Here is a 19,227-nt window from a genome sequence, read left to right as displayed (position 1 = left end):
GTGGACGTGAGATGAGTAATGCTCGCTACTCGCTCTGGGGATGCTGGATGGTTGCTTGGATATCTGGTGTTGGAATTATCCTTGAGGGTCTGCATTCATTGCTCGAACTGCTTCCGTCTCAACATTCATTGGAAAAGGAGTATTCATTCTCGAAGACCTTTGAAGATCAAGTATTTGAAGGAAACTCCGAACTCTTTGAAGCGCGAAAAGAAAATCTCGTTTCATGGGTGTCCATTTGCTCGCTTCGGGCTTCCCACCACACGTCTCATGCTTCTGTCATCGCTACACACAAAAAGATTAGAGGAAATGCGAAGCAAAAGAGTTGACAATAACAGCAGTAATGTGCTTCCATCTGTATCTATAGGGAAGAATAGTTATGTGAATCATTATTTGGCCTATAATTTGTGGCACTGCTGAATTCAACTGTCTTGTGGTAATGAGCCCAGATGTTATTAGAGAGTGGCCATAGATGACAGGCTCAAGTTGGCCGTAAAGTCTCATGTTTAACCAAAAGTGTCTATTTAAATTTATACCAAGAAGAGAAGATAGTCCACTTGGGAATGTGAGCAAGAATGTGACCGTTGTTGAGTCTCGCTTATTTTCCGTATGAAGGCAATTTACCTCGGGGTGTTTTCCTTAAATTGCTTCAAATTCTAATCTATGGATTCTTTGACATTATAAATCAAACCAACATAACAAAAAAGCATGTAATCTCTTGTATCCGAAATACCATTACAAAGGAAAAGAACATTTGACGCCGATGTATCAACCCAGCAACTTAACCTAGACACTGCGTCCACCGTGGGGTACTTGTGCCCTGGGGATCATAACTGAACAAATAAAACAGCAAAGCAGTGCTAAAATGAAGAAGAAAGAAATACCATGCAGTCACCTGCTCCACTTTCTTCCTCTGCCTTTCCTTGCCCCGCGCCCTCACAGTTCTTGTGGCCTGAGAAGCATATAAGAGTGCAATCGAGACCCACACCGCTGCCAATGCCGCAGCAACGACTTGAATCCATATTATCGGTATCGTGGCTGGGATGATCTGACCAGTGAAGTAGAAGCCAACTGGGGACCCAAGAACGAATAATAGCAACGCAGCAGAGCCCCTGACTTGTCTCCAGGTCTTACAGTGGCGGAAGCTGTAGCCCAGAGCTGGGATCGCCAATCCTGCTCCAAGGGTGCCAATCACCCCAGCAGCCCATTGAGGAAGGGTGTGGTGTGGATGCCCGAAGATATCTCTTGCCGCAACTGATGCAAACCAAAGCATGAATGCGACAGCTACAGCAATGGAGCCATAAGGTATGATCGTAGGATATTCTTCCTTGAGGTCCGCGATGTCCGTCATCCATACTGCATGCCAGACAACGAGCAGCTCTGTAACGAGAAACGACCCAAGATACAGCGCAGCGATGACTTTCGACCATATGACGCCTTCGTAGGCGAATATCTTGATGAACTGTGAAATGGCGAGGACAAATAAGAGGAATCGGAGGATTTGCTCGTTCTTTTGCGCTGTTCGACCACCCTTTCTCTTTGCTTCTTTGAATTCAGTCCAATGCTCGCCATTGAACCTGAATCTGACAAGTCTGTTGCGGGCCTCGCAAAATGATCCGCTGCTGAAGTAGTATGATGTAAAGCGGATCAAGATCAGCATCGTGTCAAGGAAGCAGATGATAGGGGAGCTTCGAAGGAGGAATCCAACATCTGCATCAGCGCCGCAGACTAGACCTGAGGGTTGGGTCATGGAGTTGATGGCGAAGGGGAGAAGCCCCCAGAAAAGGGACGCCCATGAAACAGGGTTTGATGATGTTGGTGTTGTCATTCTGCTGCGAATTGAATGTGTGGAAGTTTGAGAGGCAGTAAGCAATGTTATGAATGAACATCGTGTCGTCTTCTATACTTATATGAATCATCACTGCACTTACAGTCTGTAGGTTTCAGGCTTCGCTGATGCTGTAAATAACTTATGACGAATATAAAATTGATGAAAAGTAATACTCAACGTACGAAGGTGTACAGATTTCGATAGTTTGTCGGGGAACCAGGTGGCTGGTGCGAACACCTCTCGCTCGAGGAGGCGCAATTGAGCCACGTCGATAGTCATTCTTTTTTGCATGCGCAATTGAGAGGAAATATCTAGTAGAAGATTTTAGAAGCCTTGCAATAACAACTTCATGTTTTTATGAGCATCTATGCAGAATTGTGGTTGAAGTTTCAGCTGAGGCGGAGCCAGATTTAGGGCTGGTGATGACGATCTTGTGGCGTTTAGGGCCTTGGATTGCGCGCTTCCTTTCCGCAACATCCACCTCCGTCACGGTCTTCGTGACTCTAAAGTCTATTCAGCTACAGCCACAGATCGTCTGTCGCGAATCTACGATCCAGGAACCGATTCTAACATATGCGGAAAGCTTCCGACCCAGAGCTTTCATCTTCACTGCCCCCTGAATCAGGTGCGCATGTTAACATTTCCACAGAGCGCATGTCAAAACCACCTCGCCGCAGCCATATTTCCAAGCTCTAGAACACTATTGTACGTTCCGATCCGCTAGAGGAGTCAACAACACTAGAGATCGTAGAAACTCGGAGAGTGTTGTTTTCGTTCTGTAGACAGCGTGGTAGGTCCCTAAAAGCCTTGTGGCTTGTGGCTTGTGGCTTCCACTCAGCCCCTAGAATCAAACTATCAATTGCCATTCTCGGATTTTCCTTCTATGTCTTCTCTCGATGAAGATGCTGAGGTGAAAGGAATTTGGACCTAAGAAAAGAACATATATAGCAGCTCTGCTGTGCTGGAATCGAACCCAAAACAAGTCCATATTTCTCAAGCCAAAGCTTCTTTTCATACCTACACCAACATACCCACAAACACTATCAATCGTCCATAATTCCGACATCTCGAATATATCGAGAAGAAGTCCATCTGCAGAGCCTCAATTTTCACGTCGGTCTCTTCGAGCATAACATCCATACCATTCCAACATGCCGAGCGCTCTAGGTTGGAAAGGCGACGCTGCTCTTGTAGCCTACACCAATCTCGCAAACGCTGTCCAAACACCAGCCTTCAAAGCGGCCGCTGCCACCACCGCCTCTTTCGTCTCATTCGCTTCAGTTGTTCTTCCCATTTGCGCAGTGACCTCGACGATAACTGGCATCTATGCCCAAGCCAAGCTGCTTGAGCTTGGCCAAGAAATAACCGACAACCTCAAGAAGTTGACAGAATCCGCCCAAGTCGCAAATTCTCTTCAATATCAAGCACATTTCGGACAGCACGTTCATGATTTCGTCGCCTCCAGGATCCGCGCTTGCAAAAAGAGCGATGCGGATGGAAAGGACTCCTCCACTACGGACTACTTCTTCGTCTACCACCCAAGAACAGACTGGCATGCATCCTTCGAAAGACACATCGAAGAAAAGCCACTGCCGAATCTCCTAGGCTGGACTCACAACCTCGAATTGATCGCGCACTTCGTGTCTCAAATACGAGCAACGATCGGTCCAGAAGCTACAGTACATATCCTCATGCCTTCGGCCCACATGTACATCGTCCCCGAGGAATTTACACTCGATCAATCACTATTCCCACTGGTTTTCGAAGGGGAACTTGCTGATTCGTCAGAACCATACGTCTACCTCAATATGCCAGAGCTCGATGCATCAAGCTTCCATCAAATCGGGCGTCTTCCCCAATGCAAGAAGACAGAGAGCAAAGCGCCTACAAATGAGACAGTAAGGACGCTGTTATCAACAAGCGCAGCAGTCCCTGCTGGAATAGTTGGGGGCCTGGGTGGCACTGCCTTGGGGTTGGTGGGGTTATCTGTCTTTTGTCCTTTTGCCGGCGTTCCTTTGATCGTGGGTGGGCTGCTTGCTCCGGGTGCAGTTCTTGGTACGGCTTCGGCTATGGGTGCTGGCGTTGGAGTGGAAAAGGTCTATGACCATTTCCATGAGAAGAAGACAAAGAATTAGATTATTGTTGGGACTTTTGAGGTTGGGTAAAGCAGTTATAACATTTCAGCTCCATTTTGTACAGCATAGACAGGCGCTTTTGTATATTTTTTGGTAGATTTGTTTGCTATTATTATTATTGTATCTGCGAGAGCTAGAATTTCTCTGTGAACACACACAAAGTCTTTTCTGAGCTTTTCTTTTGTGATTTCTGTGTTGAGTGGATTCCAAAGACAACTTCTCCGAGAACTTGTGAATCTTGGCATGGCGCTGAAGCTCATAGGATCTCTGAAGTTCTATCGAGCAACCTGGAGTTCGAGACACCAGTTAAGATGCAGCAAGAAAAGCCATAAGTACATCATCTAGCGCAGCAGATATGAGTGACGAAATGGTTGCACGAGCGTCTTTGGAAGTCGAGTCTAAGGGTACAGGTACGATATAGACGTTGTCTTCATGGGCAGATGCTTTCTAAAGACGATCAGACATGTTTAAATGCAAATGTTGTAGCTGCGTAACGTATTTGGAAGTGATTTCAGACTCTCGAACTGAGACGTAGGCTCTGGTCAAGGATTCTGCTCTTGAAGGTCCAAAGGTCTATTGAACCCAAGAGAGTAAAATTTGCAGCATCATTGCTCCGACACATTACATATCCACTTTCGAACCCAGTGGTCTATTGAGAGTGAAATCTCGGGGATTATTGGATTGACTACTTCATGGTCTTCGCTAGCAATCGCTTAGCGAAAAGGGGCAAGTATCAGTTGAAAGTGTTTGGCGGCGTACTCTCATTGAGCAATAAAGGCCAATCATTGGATATCCTTACTCATCGAGCAATAAGAAGGGTCATGCTTATACTGTATTGAAACCCCAAAGAAAGCTTAGTCAAGTCCAAACGAGGATGCGACCCAACTTGCGTCTGCAGCTTAGCGTAAAGCTCATTTTCAAACCGTTGACGTTTTGTTTTGGAGATGGTCCGGAGCTTTACTCCAGCATGAGAGTACTCGACATCTTCAACCTTTACAGGAAGGGCATCGAAGAAAGTGAGTATAGTATTCGTCATGTGAGCGTTTCGCACATTCTGCGCAGTTTGCGCAAGTTGCGGGGCTCATTATCTCATATTTTTGATCAATTTCCGTGCAAAATATACTGCCAAGAACTTTCACGACACATTATAAGCTACAAGAAACCTACCAATCCTACCTGAATACTCGGCCCGTTATCATTAGCACGTAGTCACGTGACCTAACAGATTCACCTTCGATTATTCAAACAATCTACCTTTATTATACCTTCCCGAGACTCTTTGATTGAGAAAGATTTGAGAGTACTATCTAAACACATTATCTGAGCAGTTTCTTGACTCAAGAAAGCTATCACGTGAAGTGCGGGGTCGTCTCCTCCGCCTGCATCTGTTTCTCGTCGCAGCTTTCCATCTTCCACAACCACCAAGAAAATATTGCATCTCGCAACAAGTCACAATAACTCCATAGATGGATACTCGTGAAGCTTATGGATAGTCTGTCCACGCCCTGTGTGTACGGATTTATCTCTAAAGACGCGAATCCGTACTGTCGTTTCTCTCGACGCGTCGCGACAACCTCACCTTCAAGCCCATGAAGCAGCGTTGTGCGCAGATTATGCGGAGACTGCGACTACCGTCTGATAACCATTGGATAGCTCGAATCGCTTCTCGTTCATTCGAAGTTGGATCTTCCATTGCTCGAAGCATGTTTTATTAATCACGATAGAATTGAGCATAAGTTAAACAGCTAAGTGGAAACTCTTGTCTCTGAAGACTATCATATTGACCGCTTCTGGCTTATAAGAGGATGAATGACATCTGCCATCATCTCCGCGCCATATTCGGCATCTGCGATCCCATTTCCATTTTCTAAACAGTGCACGAAGAGCTCTGACGATCCGCTCTCAACCAAATGAGTGTGCAGGCCATGCGCCACGATCCAGACAATAACCACCAGCGCCACGAAAGAACCATAGCATACAAGTAGAACGAAATTACACCAAGAGCCTGTGTACGCAATATCGACGCGTTTATCCAGCGCCTCACCCAATAACATAATATTTGAACTGGGGAACAGGAAGCGAAGAGCGAATGTTGGTACAAAAACCGCAGAGCCAAAGGGGTATGTGCGGCCTGTAACCAGTTGCAAATGCTTACTCTCACACGGCCTCGTCACTGTCGAGAACGTCTTCGTTATGTCGAGACTCCATATCCGGACTGCCTTCGACATCCGAGTGGGGCTGTGGACTGGCTAGTTTACTGTTGCTATGGCGTTGGTCTGTGGCCTCAATCGTATTAGTATGCATCATAACATATTCCGAACTGTCTTGTTCAGACTCTGTGTCTTCTTCGCTCTGGCAACTCCGGTATAAATGATCCTGAAGGTCCAGTGGTAACTGAAACGGAAGAGTCCTCGGCATCTTCCAGGATGAAGGGTGGTCAGCAGAACGTGGTATATTTCCAAGCAGGCTAGCCCCGGTGCAAAGTGCTTGCGGATCGGGCGAAGTTGTTAGACTATAATTGTCGGACGAGCGATGAACATCTTTTCTTAATTTTGAAGTATTCTCTTCACGCCTGAGTCCTGCTTCTGGGTTGCAAGTGCAGCTACAACGGCAGATGACCTGCTTCGTGGTAGATTGTGACGATATGGACGCCTTGCTAGAAAGAGTCAGAAGTTCACAAGCTCCAGACTGGAACACAGCTTACGAAGCGTTGTCATTTGTATGTTCATGGTCTCTGGATGAGATGTTATCAGATGAGCGTCGATCGCTGGGCGATTTGTCGGAGAGGCTATCAGACGACGTTGATCGACTATCAGCCCCAGAAGAATTCTTGCATCCCTCTAATGTGTATTCACTCATTTTGACCCAAGCGTTTGTTTCTGTGTTTTGTTGCCTCATTGCTATTCAGGGTATAGATTCGAAGTGGGTGGTAGCCACTCGTAAGACGTGGGTGCAGACGCCCTATGCCCCGAGCCCTCTCCCGGTGATGAATGGCTAGAGTGGGACCTAACGTGGTGCCAGATTGCGTTGTTGCAGATCTAGAGATGTTATGTTCGTTGGGAGGACTTCAATTCTATATCATCTATCGCTGCCACCGAAACCGCCCAGTGAGTCCTTAGCGTCAAATGTTCGACGATATTTACGTGGTACCAGTCACAGACAACATTTGGTCTCATATCTAATATTTTGGAGCATATGAAACTTATTTTCTTCACAAAGGCAGCGGTAAGGCGTGCTTCGACAGGGTACCTCGAAGTCGAATTGCACCAATCCAATATCAATGCCTTCCTACGCCGTGAGCTCACATCCAGTCGAGTATTGCAGTATTCTTAGGTCCATCCCACATTCCAAGACACAGACACATGATATCGTTGTACCTGAATGAGGGGTGTACCGGGCAGTCGAGTGACTCGTCGCCTTCGACTTCCCCCTTCCTGACTCCCCTGAAGCCGGAAGTCTGGCCTGGGATTGCACACCCTCTCCGGAACCTTTTCCTTGTCGCCGGGAAAAGAAATACTCGAAGCATGATCGGTAAAGCCCGCAGAATCCCGTAGCAGCATTTCTCCCGTCGTCAATGCACATGCTTGAGATGGGTGGACGTCCATATATACATATTCTGCCTCCTTTGAATCGCCAATGAATTGCTTTCGGTCATATGGAGGCGTTTCGCTAGTAGCTGATAAGGTGGGGCAGCCAGTCGCGAACCTTCACTCTACTCGGTGAGCTCGTCCGCCTTGTCGCTGCTTACAAGAGAAACTTGTCATCCTTGGTGGTTCGCATTCTGCCTTGAATGAGGCAACGGCAGGCAGCAGCCTTCCAATCCCTATGGGTCTCTGATGTCCGCCTTACGGTATCTCGCCCTATCTACAGGCTCAATCTTATCCTTCCATTGTCCAACTTCGGGCGAGAGAAGGAAATATTACTTCATACATAAGGTTGCCTGAGATGCCGCTTGTCTACCGAATGAGTCTCATCGAGTCGCCTTGATAGTGAGGCTTGTAATCTGCCAACTCTTATTGTTAAATCGAGACCTGCATAGGCCGCTCTGAAAATCGCAAGCTTGAGCTACCATCGACGGGGTTTATCACAACCTGGAAGCAATCTGGAACACTAGAGCCTCGATATTAGGATTCTTGAATCCCACTGTGTAAGCTTGACCTGGAAGCTGCCATAAATGCGTATCACGTGACTTCAATTTTTTTCATGGCGGGGGTATGTGAGCACAGCAGGCATCGTGTGATTATCGTTAAGCACGATAAATAGTATATCTGCATTGTGTAATGGTCATTGCACATGCATATACACCAAGCATTTCGCAAACGTTGCCAGGAACTTGTCCAGAATCCTATCTCTGGCTTATTCATTCCTTCCAAAACTCACCGAAAGTACTAATGCAACTGTATAGGTATCAGATGACGCTCTAGTAGAATGGACTCTTGTGGGAAAACACCTCTTAGATTTAGGCAAAAGGATTCGACAGCATGACTAAAGTCACATGACCCGTACTCAGCTTGAGACTGGGGCAGAAAAGGAACAGGCGAGAAACAGGTGTATTGCTGACTGCATCGAGGTTGCTGGGAGAATATCAAGAGTAAATCACTTTCCAAGTTGATATCGTGCCAAAACTAAGATGACTTTGTGTGGCTCGTCGAGATCTCATCGCTCATACCAGAGCGCTTACAGAGCCTTGTCAATGAATGTTACAGCGAAGATAAAAGCCTCACAATACCGCCCAGCCCTCTTCATTCACTTCTAGACCATTTATCAAAACCCAACACAGCGCCAACACGGTTTCAATGGACCATCTTACATGGTACCCGCAATCCAGCATCCCACCAGTACAAGTGCCATACGTCTGTGGCAACGAGCCTACTTGCAAAAAAGATCAGTTTCTGGACTTCGCCACACTACAAGGCTGGGAACTGAAACAATCCGACTCTCTCGCTCAACTCGCAACAAGATCGCAAGCTTGGCTCTTTTTCGGTTTGCTAGCTGTGATTGGCATTCCTGCCCAAAATTGTAGAGCTTCTAGAGCTTCCGCGACTTTTGAGAATGTTGTCAACGCTTCTATCCTACCTTCCGTTTTGCGAAGCATTGTTGAAGGGGATGACGAAAACAACGTGGCCCTAATTGTGGATGTGATGACAGCATTAGCCAGAGCCGAGGAGCTCATGCGAGCTGAGGTGATACCTCTTATCAAAGAATTCGAAGAAGGAGAGACACTCAACTTGTGGAGTTCTCAGCCTTACGCAATCCTCTTCAGCATTGAGATTCTCATAGATACCATCGTCTTTGTTCTTGGAGACGAGGCTGATTCACGAAGGGTGTCACTATTTGCACAGGGCATGGAGGGAATCGAACAAAGTCTACTGCATGTCGGGAAATGCCGCAGCCTTGCACATCGCCTCGATAATTTGCGTTCTTCTGAGTTCTATGTTCTCCTCTCATTTCCCAGCGGTGACATCCGTTCGGACCACTCCAAATGCAATCACACCAGTTGCTGCTGTTTTGACGTAGACCAGACTTCGTACAGGACTCGGCACGTAGAAGACTGTGTCATGGCGAAGAGGTTTCGGTTGATGAAGAGGAGCTTATAGCACTTATTCGGGTGGATGAGGTACCCTTAATCCGAAGCGTCATGGATTCTACGGGCAACGTTAAAATCGAAATCATCAAAATGAGGGAGCAGATTGACTACACGGCCATCTCGCATGTCTGTGCGGGCGGGTTAGGCAACTTCCAGGACAACTGTCTCCCCCATTGTCAACTACAAGCCATTCATGAAGATGGCTGTAACACCATGGCGCTCGCGTACGACAATTATTACAAGAATCAGCGGTTGATCCATCCGCCAAAGAGGTACTATGACATTCTCATGAGACCCAGAGAACCTCATGACAAGGGTTGGTTCTCTTTCCAATCTATCACAACTACCTGTTATTACTGGCTAGATACGCTGTGCATACCGATACACCATATCCAAGAGAAGCATCGTGCCATTAACTCCATGGGTAGAGTTTATGGCGGCGCAGCAAACACTTTGGTCTTGGATCCAGCATTGAGCAGAATTAGGTATAATGAATTAGGGAACGAGTGGGAATCTACATTTTGAGCAAACCTTCTGGTTTCTGCATCGCCGTGGAGGGCCCGTAGCTGGCCACTCCAAGAAGCTGCTCTCGCACCTGCAATCTACGTCAAGTTTGCGGGGCACAAATTTCTTTTCCACCATGAACGCCTGGGAATTGATGCGACCCTGGCTTCGATACCCAACCAGGATAAGGATTACAAGAGACTCACGTGGCATGGAAGCCTGAAGAGTGGATAGAAGCTGGCGAACCTTCTCCGTATATACCTGATAATGATTTTATCAGAGTCTGTAATCTTCTAGCAAAAAGGACTACTTCTTTCGCGGACGACGTTCCAGCCATCTTCGCAACCCTTCTTCACAGAAGTGCTGGAGAGATCCTTCGAATTCGAGATTCTCATCGTCGTGCCCAGGCACTTCGGCGCTCTGTGGACACCTTACCTCTGGACATTTTATGTGTCGAGCAAGCACTGTCAGAAAACAATAACGCCGATCTGGCAACAGAGTGGATACCAAGATTTCCGGGGTCCAAAAAGTCGATGTGTCTTTTAAATACCAAATGGGGTGTTCTCAGGCGTGTGGCAAGCGGTTTTATTCTGGTCTTGAACCAGGATGACCTTGTCGGAACACAAGCTTTAATTTGTCCATCGGTAATAATGTCAAATGGTCGATCGGTCCTCCGAGATGCTAAGTCGAAGAAAACTTACATAATTCAAGTTGGATTGGCACCATCAATATCGAAAGCAAAAGTGCATGAGGTTTCTGGAAAGTCACGACTGCTGTTATTCTTGTCAAAGAAACACCCCGATGCTGCCTCGTTAATCAAGGGCTGTTATACACTGTACTTTCAGACGAGCAAGATACTTTGAAAGTGCGTCTTGAATCTCCATTCGCTTGGTCATCTGGAGAAGTGGATAGTTCAGGTGCAATTGCTTTAGACTGTCTTGCACTTGACAGATCTAGGTCTATCCTCATTGAAATGAGTATGCACTTCTTACATTTTCTTCCTTCCCATTTTGATTAAATACTAATGATCAGATAGATCACGAAGACTGGCCTGTCATCACCTTGTCGCGATTCAAAGCATATCCATACCAGCATCAACAAGCACAGAGTTTCGACCTCTGTATCGCGTACGTTATGATTGCCGCAGTCATATGGGTTGCAGATCTAGGCATTATGATTCTGGTTGATTTTTGTTTCTTGGAGCTAAACTGGGCTCCAACGAAGTCTGCCTCCTATTTGTTCTAGTGATAATGTTAGCGAAAATCCCTCTTGCCTTTGTAGAAGGAATGCGTTTTAGAACCATAGCCGACAAACGATCGCGTTACGTCTGGGCTATCAGCTTTTGGGATGTGGACGCGGCGACGAAGAGCTTAACCCGACTTCGGGGGAGCATCCCGTTCATTGCTTCCATTATCGATATTGCACTATTTCTTGCCTCAATATCTCTACTGGTTTATCTGTTGCTGAAGGTTCAAAAGTGGGAAGGGCAGGGCATATGGCTCATTGCCATCACACCTCTGGTAGTAGAATACGGGATTCGAGTCCTAATACACGTCTTCCTGCGAGCTCAATGGTTCATCAGCACCTTGGAATTCCGTCAACATCCTCGATGGCTTTCTCCGTTTCTCAAATTTTTCTCATCATCAGTGATGGCTCATGCATTTATAAGCCTTTATCTTGTACCAGTATCGGTTCTCATGGTAGTCACGACCCCAGGCCTTGTTGTTTGGTTAGTATGGACTGGGATCTTGGCTGAGCTGTGGCGAGATGGAGACTTGTTTGTGCTCCTGTTTTCCTCATTTTTACTTCTTGTTTGTTTATTATTGTCGGTCCGTCCATGGCAACTTTTATTCTTTTACGCTTTTGTCGTGATCAAAGATATCGCAGGGCGCGGGAAAAGGGCATATGTGGGTAGCAGATTGCGAAACCCGGACCGAGAGATTCAGATTGTTTAAAAAACATGTTCGACATATGCTATGGATTTATCAACAATTCCATCGAAACCTAGAGTCTAGTTAGTTTCAAATACTACCTTTAGCCCAAGTCTTTGTCAATGTTGCCATGCGCATATGAGAAATAAGAGAAATCTCCTAAAAATCAATGAAATTTGGGGTTTTCAATGATTGCGTCACCGCTATTGAGTGTTATGTAGCTATATGAACGTCTTTCAAATTACAGCATCACTCTTCAGACTAGAGAATCTTCCAACTCTCCTTTCTCATGCGCTTCTTTCTGTAGCTGTCGTCTTCTGGCCGTGTACTATACAACGTCAGTAGACCTGTATCACACAAATATAGGAGTCTGTTTTGTACCTCGTGAAGGTTCCTTGGTCCATATCTGGCAGGATTGCTTTCTGATACGCAGGTTGGCAATACCTTGAAACTTTTCGTCAGCAACCTCGTTGAGTCAGAGGAGAAAATCTGTCATACCGAGACCTCGGCGTCCACATTGAAAGAAAGGAAGAATGGAATAGAGTATCGCTCCAAGCCTGAGGTATTCCTAACACGGTGAACAGTCGACACGAATATATCGTTTGAGATTCGTTGTAAGAAGTCACCAATGTTCACTACAAATGTTCCACGGATGGGCTTGGCTGGAATATAAAAGCCGTTTTTGTTGAGGATTTCAAGGCCTCCAACCATATCCTGATTCAAGATTGTAAAAGCTATTTGAACATTAGCACAGAGAAAGACAGCAACCGATGTGGGATGTGCATACTTTCGAAATCGCTATGTGCGCCTAGACCGTCCAAGTCAGCAGCACCAAGGGCTCGTGGCGGATAATGCTGCAAGATGATAGAGACATAAGGAGCGGTCACTATGGAGTCGAAGTAAGTCTCTTCAGCGCCAAGACCTAGCGCAAAGGTGCGCATAAGGCGTCGAGAGAGCTTTAGCAGCTCGGCGAAATATTCTACGAGCCTGGGCTCAAACCCTGGAATATGGTCTGGCCACATGTTGTGCAGTCCAATGCATTGCTCGCGCTGTTCGGGGGTCAGGTTCGGGAGTTGAGGGTCGTTGTCTGGATTATAGGAGTACATGAATGACTCTTTTTTCACTATTTTATATTTATCAATGGTTCTGTTGAATCGTGGTCAAGATCAAATCCTACCTGCAGGGCCGCTCGGGGTCTTTGTGTAATGAATGTCATACCCTCGTAAAGTCTCGCTTTTGTAGACGTACTCCTCTTTCTTCTTCTCAAGAGGCTGGTCGTGATAAGTCCTTGAAAGTTTAAAGACATCGTCGATCAATTCTTGAGAGATGCCATGGTTCTTGATGTACATGAAGCCAACCGTCTTGCAAACGTCTGCCACTTCTGTCGCTAGCTGAAGGCGCTCTTCATATTTCTCACTAAAGATCCTTTCCACGTCAATTAGAGGTATCTCATCAAAAGTTTCCACGGCTTTCTCGCCCCGAAGGATTTCGCGTTTGTTGTTCCAACTGTGATCGCAGTAGTAGTACTCGTACTGCGGCTCCTCCCGAACCGTTTCGGTCACGGTTGTAGACATTGCGATTGTCGCCAAGACCTTTCAGTGATATATGCTATTCATACAAATTGCTTTTAGTTGCAATGTTGAGAGATATAATGTCTTAGCCAGGAATGTGTCTCGGTGCCAACCGATCATCCGAGAGTGGGGAACTTGTATCGATATTGCGAAGCGCGTTAGAACCATGGAATGGAGTTGTCCTTCTTATCTATAGTATGAGCCTAAAACATCGGCTTTGCCCTACGGAGGAAATCAACGCGACTAGAAAGACGGGCTTCCTCGATAAGGAGAGGTAGGAGTCAGGTTCTCACCTTTTAAGCGGGGAGAGGCCCTCCATAAGTGGGATCTTCTCCAAGTGATCCAAAACGATCGACGGAGATAAGCGTCGACAACATCTATTGAAAGCTTGATTGTGCGGAAGCAGGGATACTTTGAGTTCCCTCAGGAACATGAAGCTAAATTCCTGTTACTGGCTCCGAATTTTCTCTTTCCTAAAGAACTCTTGTTCAAAGATTCCACAATTCAAAATGGCATCAGACAAGAAGCTAGAAGTTCAAGAACAAGGGCTCTCTTCCGAGCGCGAATCTGATCTCGCCATCTCGCATGGCGAGGTATTCGATCGAGAAGACATAAAATCAACAGGTCTTCTAGGACGCTTGGTGTACTACGAAGAATGGCTTGATCGGAAACTTGGCGTCGAGCACATGGAGCTCGGCGGGTTACACCCGACAAGAAGAAGCCTCCGAAGACCTGGATGATGTTCTTCATGTGGTCTTCATCTGAAATAAATATTATATAAATATTATATAAATATTAAATAAATATTAAATAAATATTAAATAAATATTAAATAAATATTAAATAAAACGACGGGAATGATACCATGGGAGTATGGACTTTCTCTTACCCAAGCCATCCTCATCATCATATTTGGCACATTTCTCGGTTGCGCGGTTGCAGTAAGTTACAGACCTTTACATTCTCTTGCGGATGAGACTGATACTCCTGCAAGGGATGGTGTGCGACTCTTGGGCCCGGAACTGGACTCCGTCAAGTTGCTATCTCAAGGTACAGCTTTGGATGGTGGCCATCAAAAATCATCGCGATTCTCAACGTTGTTGAGCAAATTGGGTGGGCCGCAGTCGGATGCATCACTGGCGGTCAAGCTCTTTCAGCGGTTTCGAATTACACTGTCTCCGTGGTCTTGGGAATTGTTATCATTAACATCATCAGTATTGTATTGAGCTTCGGCGGGTATACTGCAATCGTCAAAATCGAAAACTACTTTTGGATTGTTTTTTTCGTGATCTTCTTGATCATATATGGAGAAGTTGGCGGGAAAGCAGATCTCCAGTCACCAGCACAGGTCACGGGAATGACACTTTCGGGCAATGTTCTTTCGTGTATCGCTATTTTCTATGGAGATGGTGCCAGCTATGCCTCAATTATTAGTGATTACTACGTCAATTATCCAGCAAATATATCGAAAATGAAGGTCTGGCTTCTCACGACCTTTGGAATCTTCATACCTGTCACTTTTGGAATTCTTCTTGGTAGCTTGGTTGGCTCAACGACTGGAGTTGATACCAATTGGGGACAGGCCTACGACAATCATGGAGTTGGAGGTCTTATATTGGCAATGCTCTACCCCGCAGGTTTTGCAAAATTCCTCTTGGTTCTGTTGTCACTTGGTGGAGGCAAGTTTCATATCATCCATGTTCTGCAGAATTCTGACTAACCTTTGTCAAGTCGGCTTGAATGTTATTGCAATTTACTCGAGTTCTCTAGCAATTCAGCAAGCTGCGAAGCTTTTGCAGCGGGTCCCACGTTTCGTCTGGAGTCTAGTCACCTTTGCATGCATTCTTGTGCTTTCTGTTGGAGGGCGAGACAAAATCATTGACTTTCTTGAGAACTTTCTCTCCCTCCTCGGATACTACAACACGGCTTTCGTTGCCATCTTGGCTATCGAGCATTACTATTTCAGAAACGGCAACTTGGCGAACTATGACCTCGATGGCTGGAATACACCCTCAAGACTACCCATTGGATTCGCAGGGTTGACTTCATTCTTGCTTGGTATTGTTGGGGCTATCTTAGGCATGGTTGAGACATACTACGTTGGAATCATCGCCAAGATGATCGGGGAAGATGGTGGTGATATTGGAAATGAGCTGGCGCTTGTCTTTACCGTCATCTCGTACCCAACCCTGAGAAAACTCGAATTGAAATATGTTGGACGTTAGAGAGAACATTGGGACGACCATATTCGTAGCAAATGTTGGCAGCGAGACGCTGCAGCAAGAAGAACATTGTAGCTGGGATTCTCTCCGTTAAGCAAATGGGCTAAGTTTGCTAAAGCAAGTGCTCCAATCCATTTTATTGGAGAAATCTTGTTAACGAATGGAGAATATTGTACCAATGTGGTCAGAATTATTTTCTACAACACAAGTCGTACTGGTGACCCTGAGTGATCCGTCCGCGTTCCTGCAGTCTGCATGACATTTTGCATTATGATCTTGGAAGTCAATTGGCAACCAATGAAGGCAAAGAAAACAATTGCCGACATTGCCTGGATTCAGCAGACAGACCTCAAGGTACGAACGAGCTGAGGTGAGCTGAGCGGAGCTCTGCTGCGCCGCCTGCAACCCATGTTTTTAAGCGAAGAAATGGCTTGCGGGAGAGCGGGCGCTAGCCTTTTTGGGACTGGAGCCATTTACCCCCCTATTTAACCGGATGCCCAAACAAAAAGATCGATCTGTAGCTATTTTGAGGGAAACCGACGAGATTGTTGTTTATCTACCGATGTCCATTCTATATTAGGCATTCACTGCTAGATTTATGCCAGCTCTAGGAGAACACGATATGGGGGCTCTTTGATTTACGCGCCAGCTGCTGAACCAAGCGGCTCCAAGTTCCGAGTGCGACTCCCGAATTCGAAAGCATCCAAGCACACTGACTGCCAGATATGGCCCGATACTCATCAGAAAAGAAATAAATGGAGATTTATTGCATACGTATGTCTTGACTGTCCACAACTTCAGCCTCGCACTCGCGCAAAATATTGACATCTCACACCACGAGACTTGATAAGCGAGAGTGGTGGCTGGTGAGTATTGAGGAATTCAGTAGTGGCTGGTGAGCACCAAAAGATTCAAACTGTGGTACTATATAAGACCTTATGCCATAACACACTCTCAACGAGTCAAATGGATCGCATCTTGCAAGGTCCACGAACGCATAAGGTTATTTTTTTAGCGAGGCGGGGGTAGCGGCTAGGACGGATCAGAAAGCACACAAGACGATTGCTCTGGAAATCTGCGCTCGGTTCATGATTTTCGCTCACAAACATGGTATGCTTGATTGACGATGCTGTCTTTTGAGATGTCTTCATGCTTGGCACCTTTTAATTGTCAAGTGACTGCATTTACAAGGCCGTTGATGCGGGGTCGCTTACTTCCGCTGCTAGAACGAGCATTCCATCGCTTCTTTGGGAGGCTGACCCCTATATGTCGTCTGACTAAATACAAGGAGGGCCAACCACCTACGGCAACGTACTGTTATGACCAAGGATAAGCGGTGCCGAGAAGGATCCGCGACCAGTCGGAGAGAACTGTTTTCTGCCTCAGCCATCTCTTCTCGAGAATAACTTCCTCCTTCGTGAAGGACGCTGTCATGCGAAAAGAATGGCTGTCTCGACCCAAGAAGACATGCGTAACTTTGGGAAGGCTGAACAATGCGAACATGAAAATGTAGGCTGGATTCAGCAGGATTTAAAGAGAAAGGAAGTCCGAATTATTGGACTCAAATTCTCTCTCCAGATCCAACACTACACCTACACTTTACAAAATGCTTAAACCTTATCTACACCTGCTCCTTCTTACGCCTGCCTCACTTGCAATAACATTATCTTATACTTGGGACGTTGCCTATGTAACTGCCTCTCCTGATGGAGTCTCCAGGCAAGTGATCGGAATCAACGGTCAATGGCCGCTTCCCACGATAGAGGGTACTGTAGGAGATACAGTAACAATAAACCTGACCAACAGTCTGGGTACACAATCTACGGGACTCCATTTTCATGGAATCAATCAAAAGGGTTCTCCGATTATGGACGGCCCTTCAGGAGTTTCTCAGTGTCCAATACCACCAGGCTCATCCTTTACTTACACCTTTGAAGTAAGCAATTGCATCTGCACTCAAGATCAAGACTAACATGTTTTCAAGTTGAATGAGCCCGGAACATATTGGTATCATTCCCACAATAATGGCCAATATCCAGATGGTTTACGAGGTATGATTATCCCCTACCCCAACAATAATCCTGTTAACAAGAGTAGGACCTCTCATCGTACATGATCCAAATGATCCGTACGCGGGGCAGTACGACGAAGAGATTGTACTTACAACTTCAGACTGGTACCACGATGAAATTCCCACTTTGATAACACAACTCTTGAACACGTCAAACACCGGGTTCAATCCGCCCATACCCGATGCATTGCTTCTGAACGATACCACTCAGGCCAAATTCCATTTCACACCCGGAAAGACCTACATGGTCCGAATTATCAGCATGGCTGCGTTCGCCTCCACTTTGATCGAGTTCGGTAGCCATCAAATGCAAGTCATCGCTGTTGACGGCAGCTATGTTACCAAGACGCCAGCCGACCAAATCAGAGTCGCTCCAGCTCAGCGATACACCGTTCTTATCACTGCTTTAAACACTCCTTCGACCAATTATGCGTTTCTGGCTTCTCTGGATATCAACAGAGACTTCACAAACACCTCAGCTGCAGTCTATCCACACAACATCACAGGATATATCGTTTATGAAGAGTCGCAAGCCTACCCGCAATCTTTAATCGTTGATGCTTGGACTCCAGCGAACGATGTTACCTTTCAAGCGCTTTCTGGCCAAAGTTTGCTGGCAAATCCAACCAAACTTATCACGTTGGATTTCACATTCGGAATCGACTCTGCTGGTGTCCCAAGGTAAGACCAATATCCCACAGTGTATTGCTAGGAGAAGCTAACACCACACAGATCGTACTTCAACAACATCACCTACGTGACTCAAAAGGTTCCCTCGCTATTCACGGCTCTTACAACGGGTAATGAGAGTTCGAACCCTGTTGTGTATGGAACCGTGAACCCATTTGTGGTAGCCAAAGGCGACATAGTGCAAATCGTGGTCAACAACTTCGATCAAGCTATTCATCCCTTTCACCTTCACGGGCATCAATTTCAGGTCCTAGAAAGACCAGGATCTCAGACTGGAGCTTTCAGTGGCAACGACGTTACCTTTCTCGGTAATCCTATGCAGCGCGACACCATCACTGTCAACGCCAACAGCTATGTGGTCTTGAGGTTCGAAGCCGATAATCCAGGCGTCTGGCTATTTCATTGCCACATTGAGTGGCATGTGGTCATGGGCCTGATCGCAACTATTGTCGAAGCACCAGAAGATCTTGTTGGTGGGAGCATCCCGGACGATCATCAAGCAGCTTGCAAGGCGCAAAATATCCCCGTTGCTGGCAATGCTGCTGGAAACACGCAGAACCCTCTGGACTTGACCGGTGCCAATACTCAGCCTCCAAATCCAGACAATGGGTAAGTTTTCTTCCGACAGGAAAATCCGAATTATACTAACTTTTGGACAGACCCGAATACGAGCCAAGTTGTGTTTCGT

At 46.3% G+C, this 19,227-nt stretch overlaps 9 protein-coding genes across 9 annotated transcripts; 6 read left to right on the top strand and 3 right to left on the bottom strand.

Annotated features, from left to right (window-relative positions):
• Positions 1-688: 688 nt before the first annotated feature.
• Positions 689-2,185, bottom strand: LY89DRAFT_686518 (uncharacterized protein). The gene has a single exon (XM_018215303.1). It carries the CDS (start codon positions 1,823-1,825, stop codon positions 779-781), a length of 1,047 nt encoding a protein of 348 aa, XP_018069277.1. The 5' UTR covers positions 1,826-2,185; the 3' UTR covers positions 689-778.
• Positions 2,186-2,766: 581 nt separating this feature from the next.
• LY89DRAFT_124934 (uncharacterized protein) lies at positions 2,767-3,981 on the top strand. The gene has a single exon (XM_018205190.1). It carries the CDS (start codon positions 2,980-2,982, stop codon positions 3,961-3,963), a length of 984 nt encoding a protein of 327 aa, XP_018069276.1. The 5' UTR covers positions 2,767-2,979; the 3' UTR covers positions 3,964-3,981.
• Positions 3,982-5,580: 1,599 nt separating this feature from the next.
• Positions 5,581-6,384, bottom strand: LY89DRAFT_124910 (uncharacterized protein). Its single transcript, XM_018205189.1, has one exon. It carries the CDS (start codon positions 6,189-6,191, stop codon positions 5,739-5,741), a length of 453 nt encoding a protein of 150 aa, XP_018069275.1. The 5' UTR covers positions 6,192-6,384; the 3' UTR covers positions 5,581-5,738.
• Positions 6,385-8,648: 2,264 nt separating this feature from the next.
• On the top strand, positions 8,649-9,803 carry LY89DRAFT_124868 (uncharacterized protein). The gene has a single exon (XM_018205187.1). The coding sequence runs from the start codon at positions 8,760-8,762 to the stop codon at positions 9,558-9,560; it is 801 nt and encodes a 266-aa protein (XP_018069274.1). The 5' UTR covers positions 8,649-8,759; the 3' UTR covers positions 9,561-9,803.
• Positions 9,417-10,331, top strand: LY89DRAFT_124885 (uncharacterized protein). Its single transcript, XM_018205188.1, has one exon. It carries the CDS (start codon positions 9,602-9,604, stop codon positions 10,073-10,075), a length of 474 nt encoding a protein of 157 aa, XP_018069273.1. The 5' UTR covers positions 9,417-9,601; the 3' UTR covers positions 10,076-10,331.
• Positions 10,332-10,986: 655 nt separating this feature from the next.
• Positions 10,987-12,125, top strand: LY89DRAFT_124856 (uncharacterized protein). Its single transcript, XM_018205186.1, has one exon. The coding sequence runs from the start codon at positions 11,305-11,307 to the stop codon at positions 12,007-12,009; it is 705 nt and encodes a 234-aa protein (XP_018069272.1). The 5' UTR covers positions 10,987-11,304; the 3' UTR covers positions 12,010-12,125.
• Positions 12,126-12,241: 116 nt separating this feature from the next.
• Positions 12,242-13,559, bottom strand: LY89DRAFT_735975 (putative gibberellin 3-beta hydroxylase; the record flags this gene model as incomplete). The annotated part of the gene is made up of 5 exons (XM_018220070.1): positions 12,242-12,313; positions 12,367-12,429; positions 12,484-12,719; positions 12,773-13,108; positions 13,163-13,559. The coding sequence occupies 5 exons, from the start codon at positions 13,557-13,559 to the stop codon at positions 12,242-12,244; spliced, it is 1,104 nt and encodes a 367-aa protein (XP_018069271.1).
• A 384-nt stretch (positions 13,560-13,943) lies between these two features.
• LY89DRAFT_708514 (uncharacterized protein) lies at positions 13,944-15,781 on the top strand (the record flags this gene model as incomplete). Its single annotated transcript, XM_018217686.1, has 4 exons — positions 13,944-14,233; positions 14,429-14,497; positions 14,551-15,235; positions 15,288-15,781. Exons 1-4 carry the CDS (start codon positions 13,988-13,990, stop codon positions 15,779-15,781), a joined length of 1,494 nt encoding a protein of 497 aa, XP_018069270.1. The 5' UTR covers positions 13,944-13,987.
• A 1,603-nt stretch (positions 15,782-17,384) lies between these two features.
• On the top strand, positions 17,385-19,134 carry LY89DRAFT_620153 (uncharacterized protein; the record flags this gene model as incomplete). Its single annotated transcript, XM_018210902.1, has 4 exons — positions 17,385-17,714; positions 17,763-17,829; positions 17,873-18,530; positions 18,582-19,134. Coding segments are annotated over 4 exons (1,608 nt in total), but the record flags the coding sequence as incomplete, so codon positions are not given.
• Between the last annotated feature and the right edge of the window lie 93 nt (positions 19,135-19,227).

The sequence above is a fragment of the Mollisia scopiformis genome (assembly GCF_001500285.1).
Source record: "Mollisia scopiformis unplaced genomic scaffold LY89scaffold_16, whole genome shotgun sequence".
Lineage (NCBI taxonomy): Eukaryota > Fungi > Ascomycota > Leotiomycetes > Helotiales > Mollisiaceae > Mollisia > Mollisia scopiformis.
Note: the sequence above shows the minus strand (reverse complement) of the source record. Positions and strands in the feature narration are given on the sequence as shown.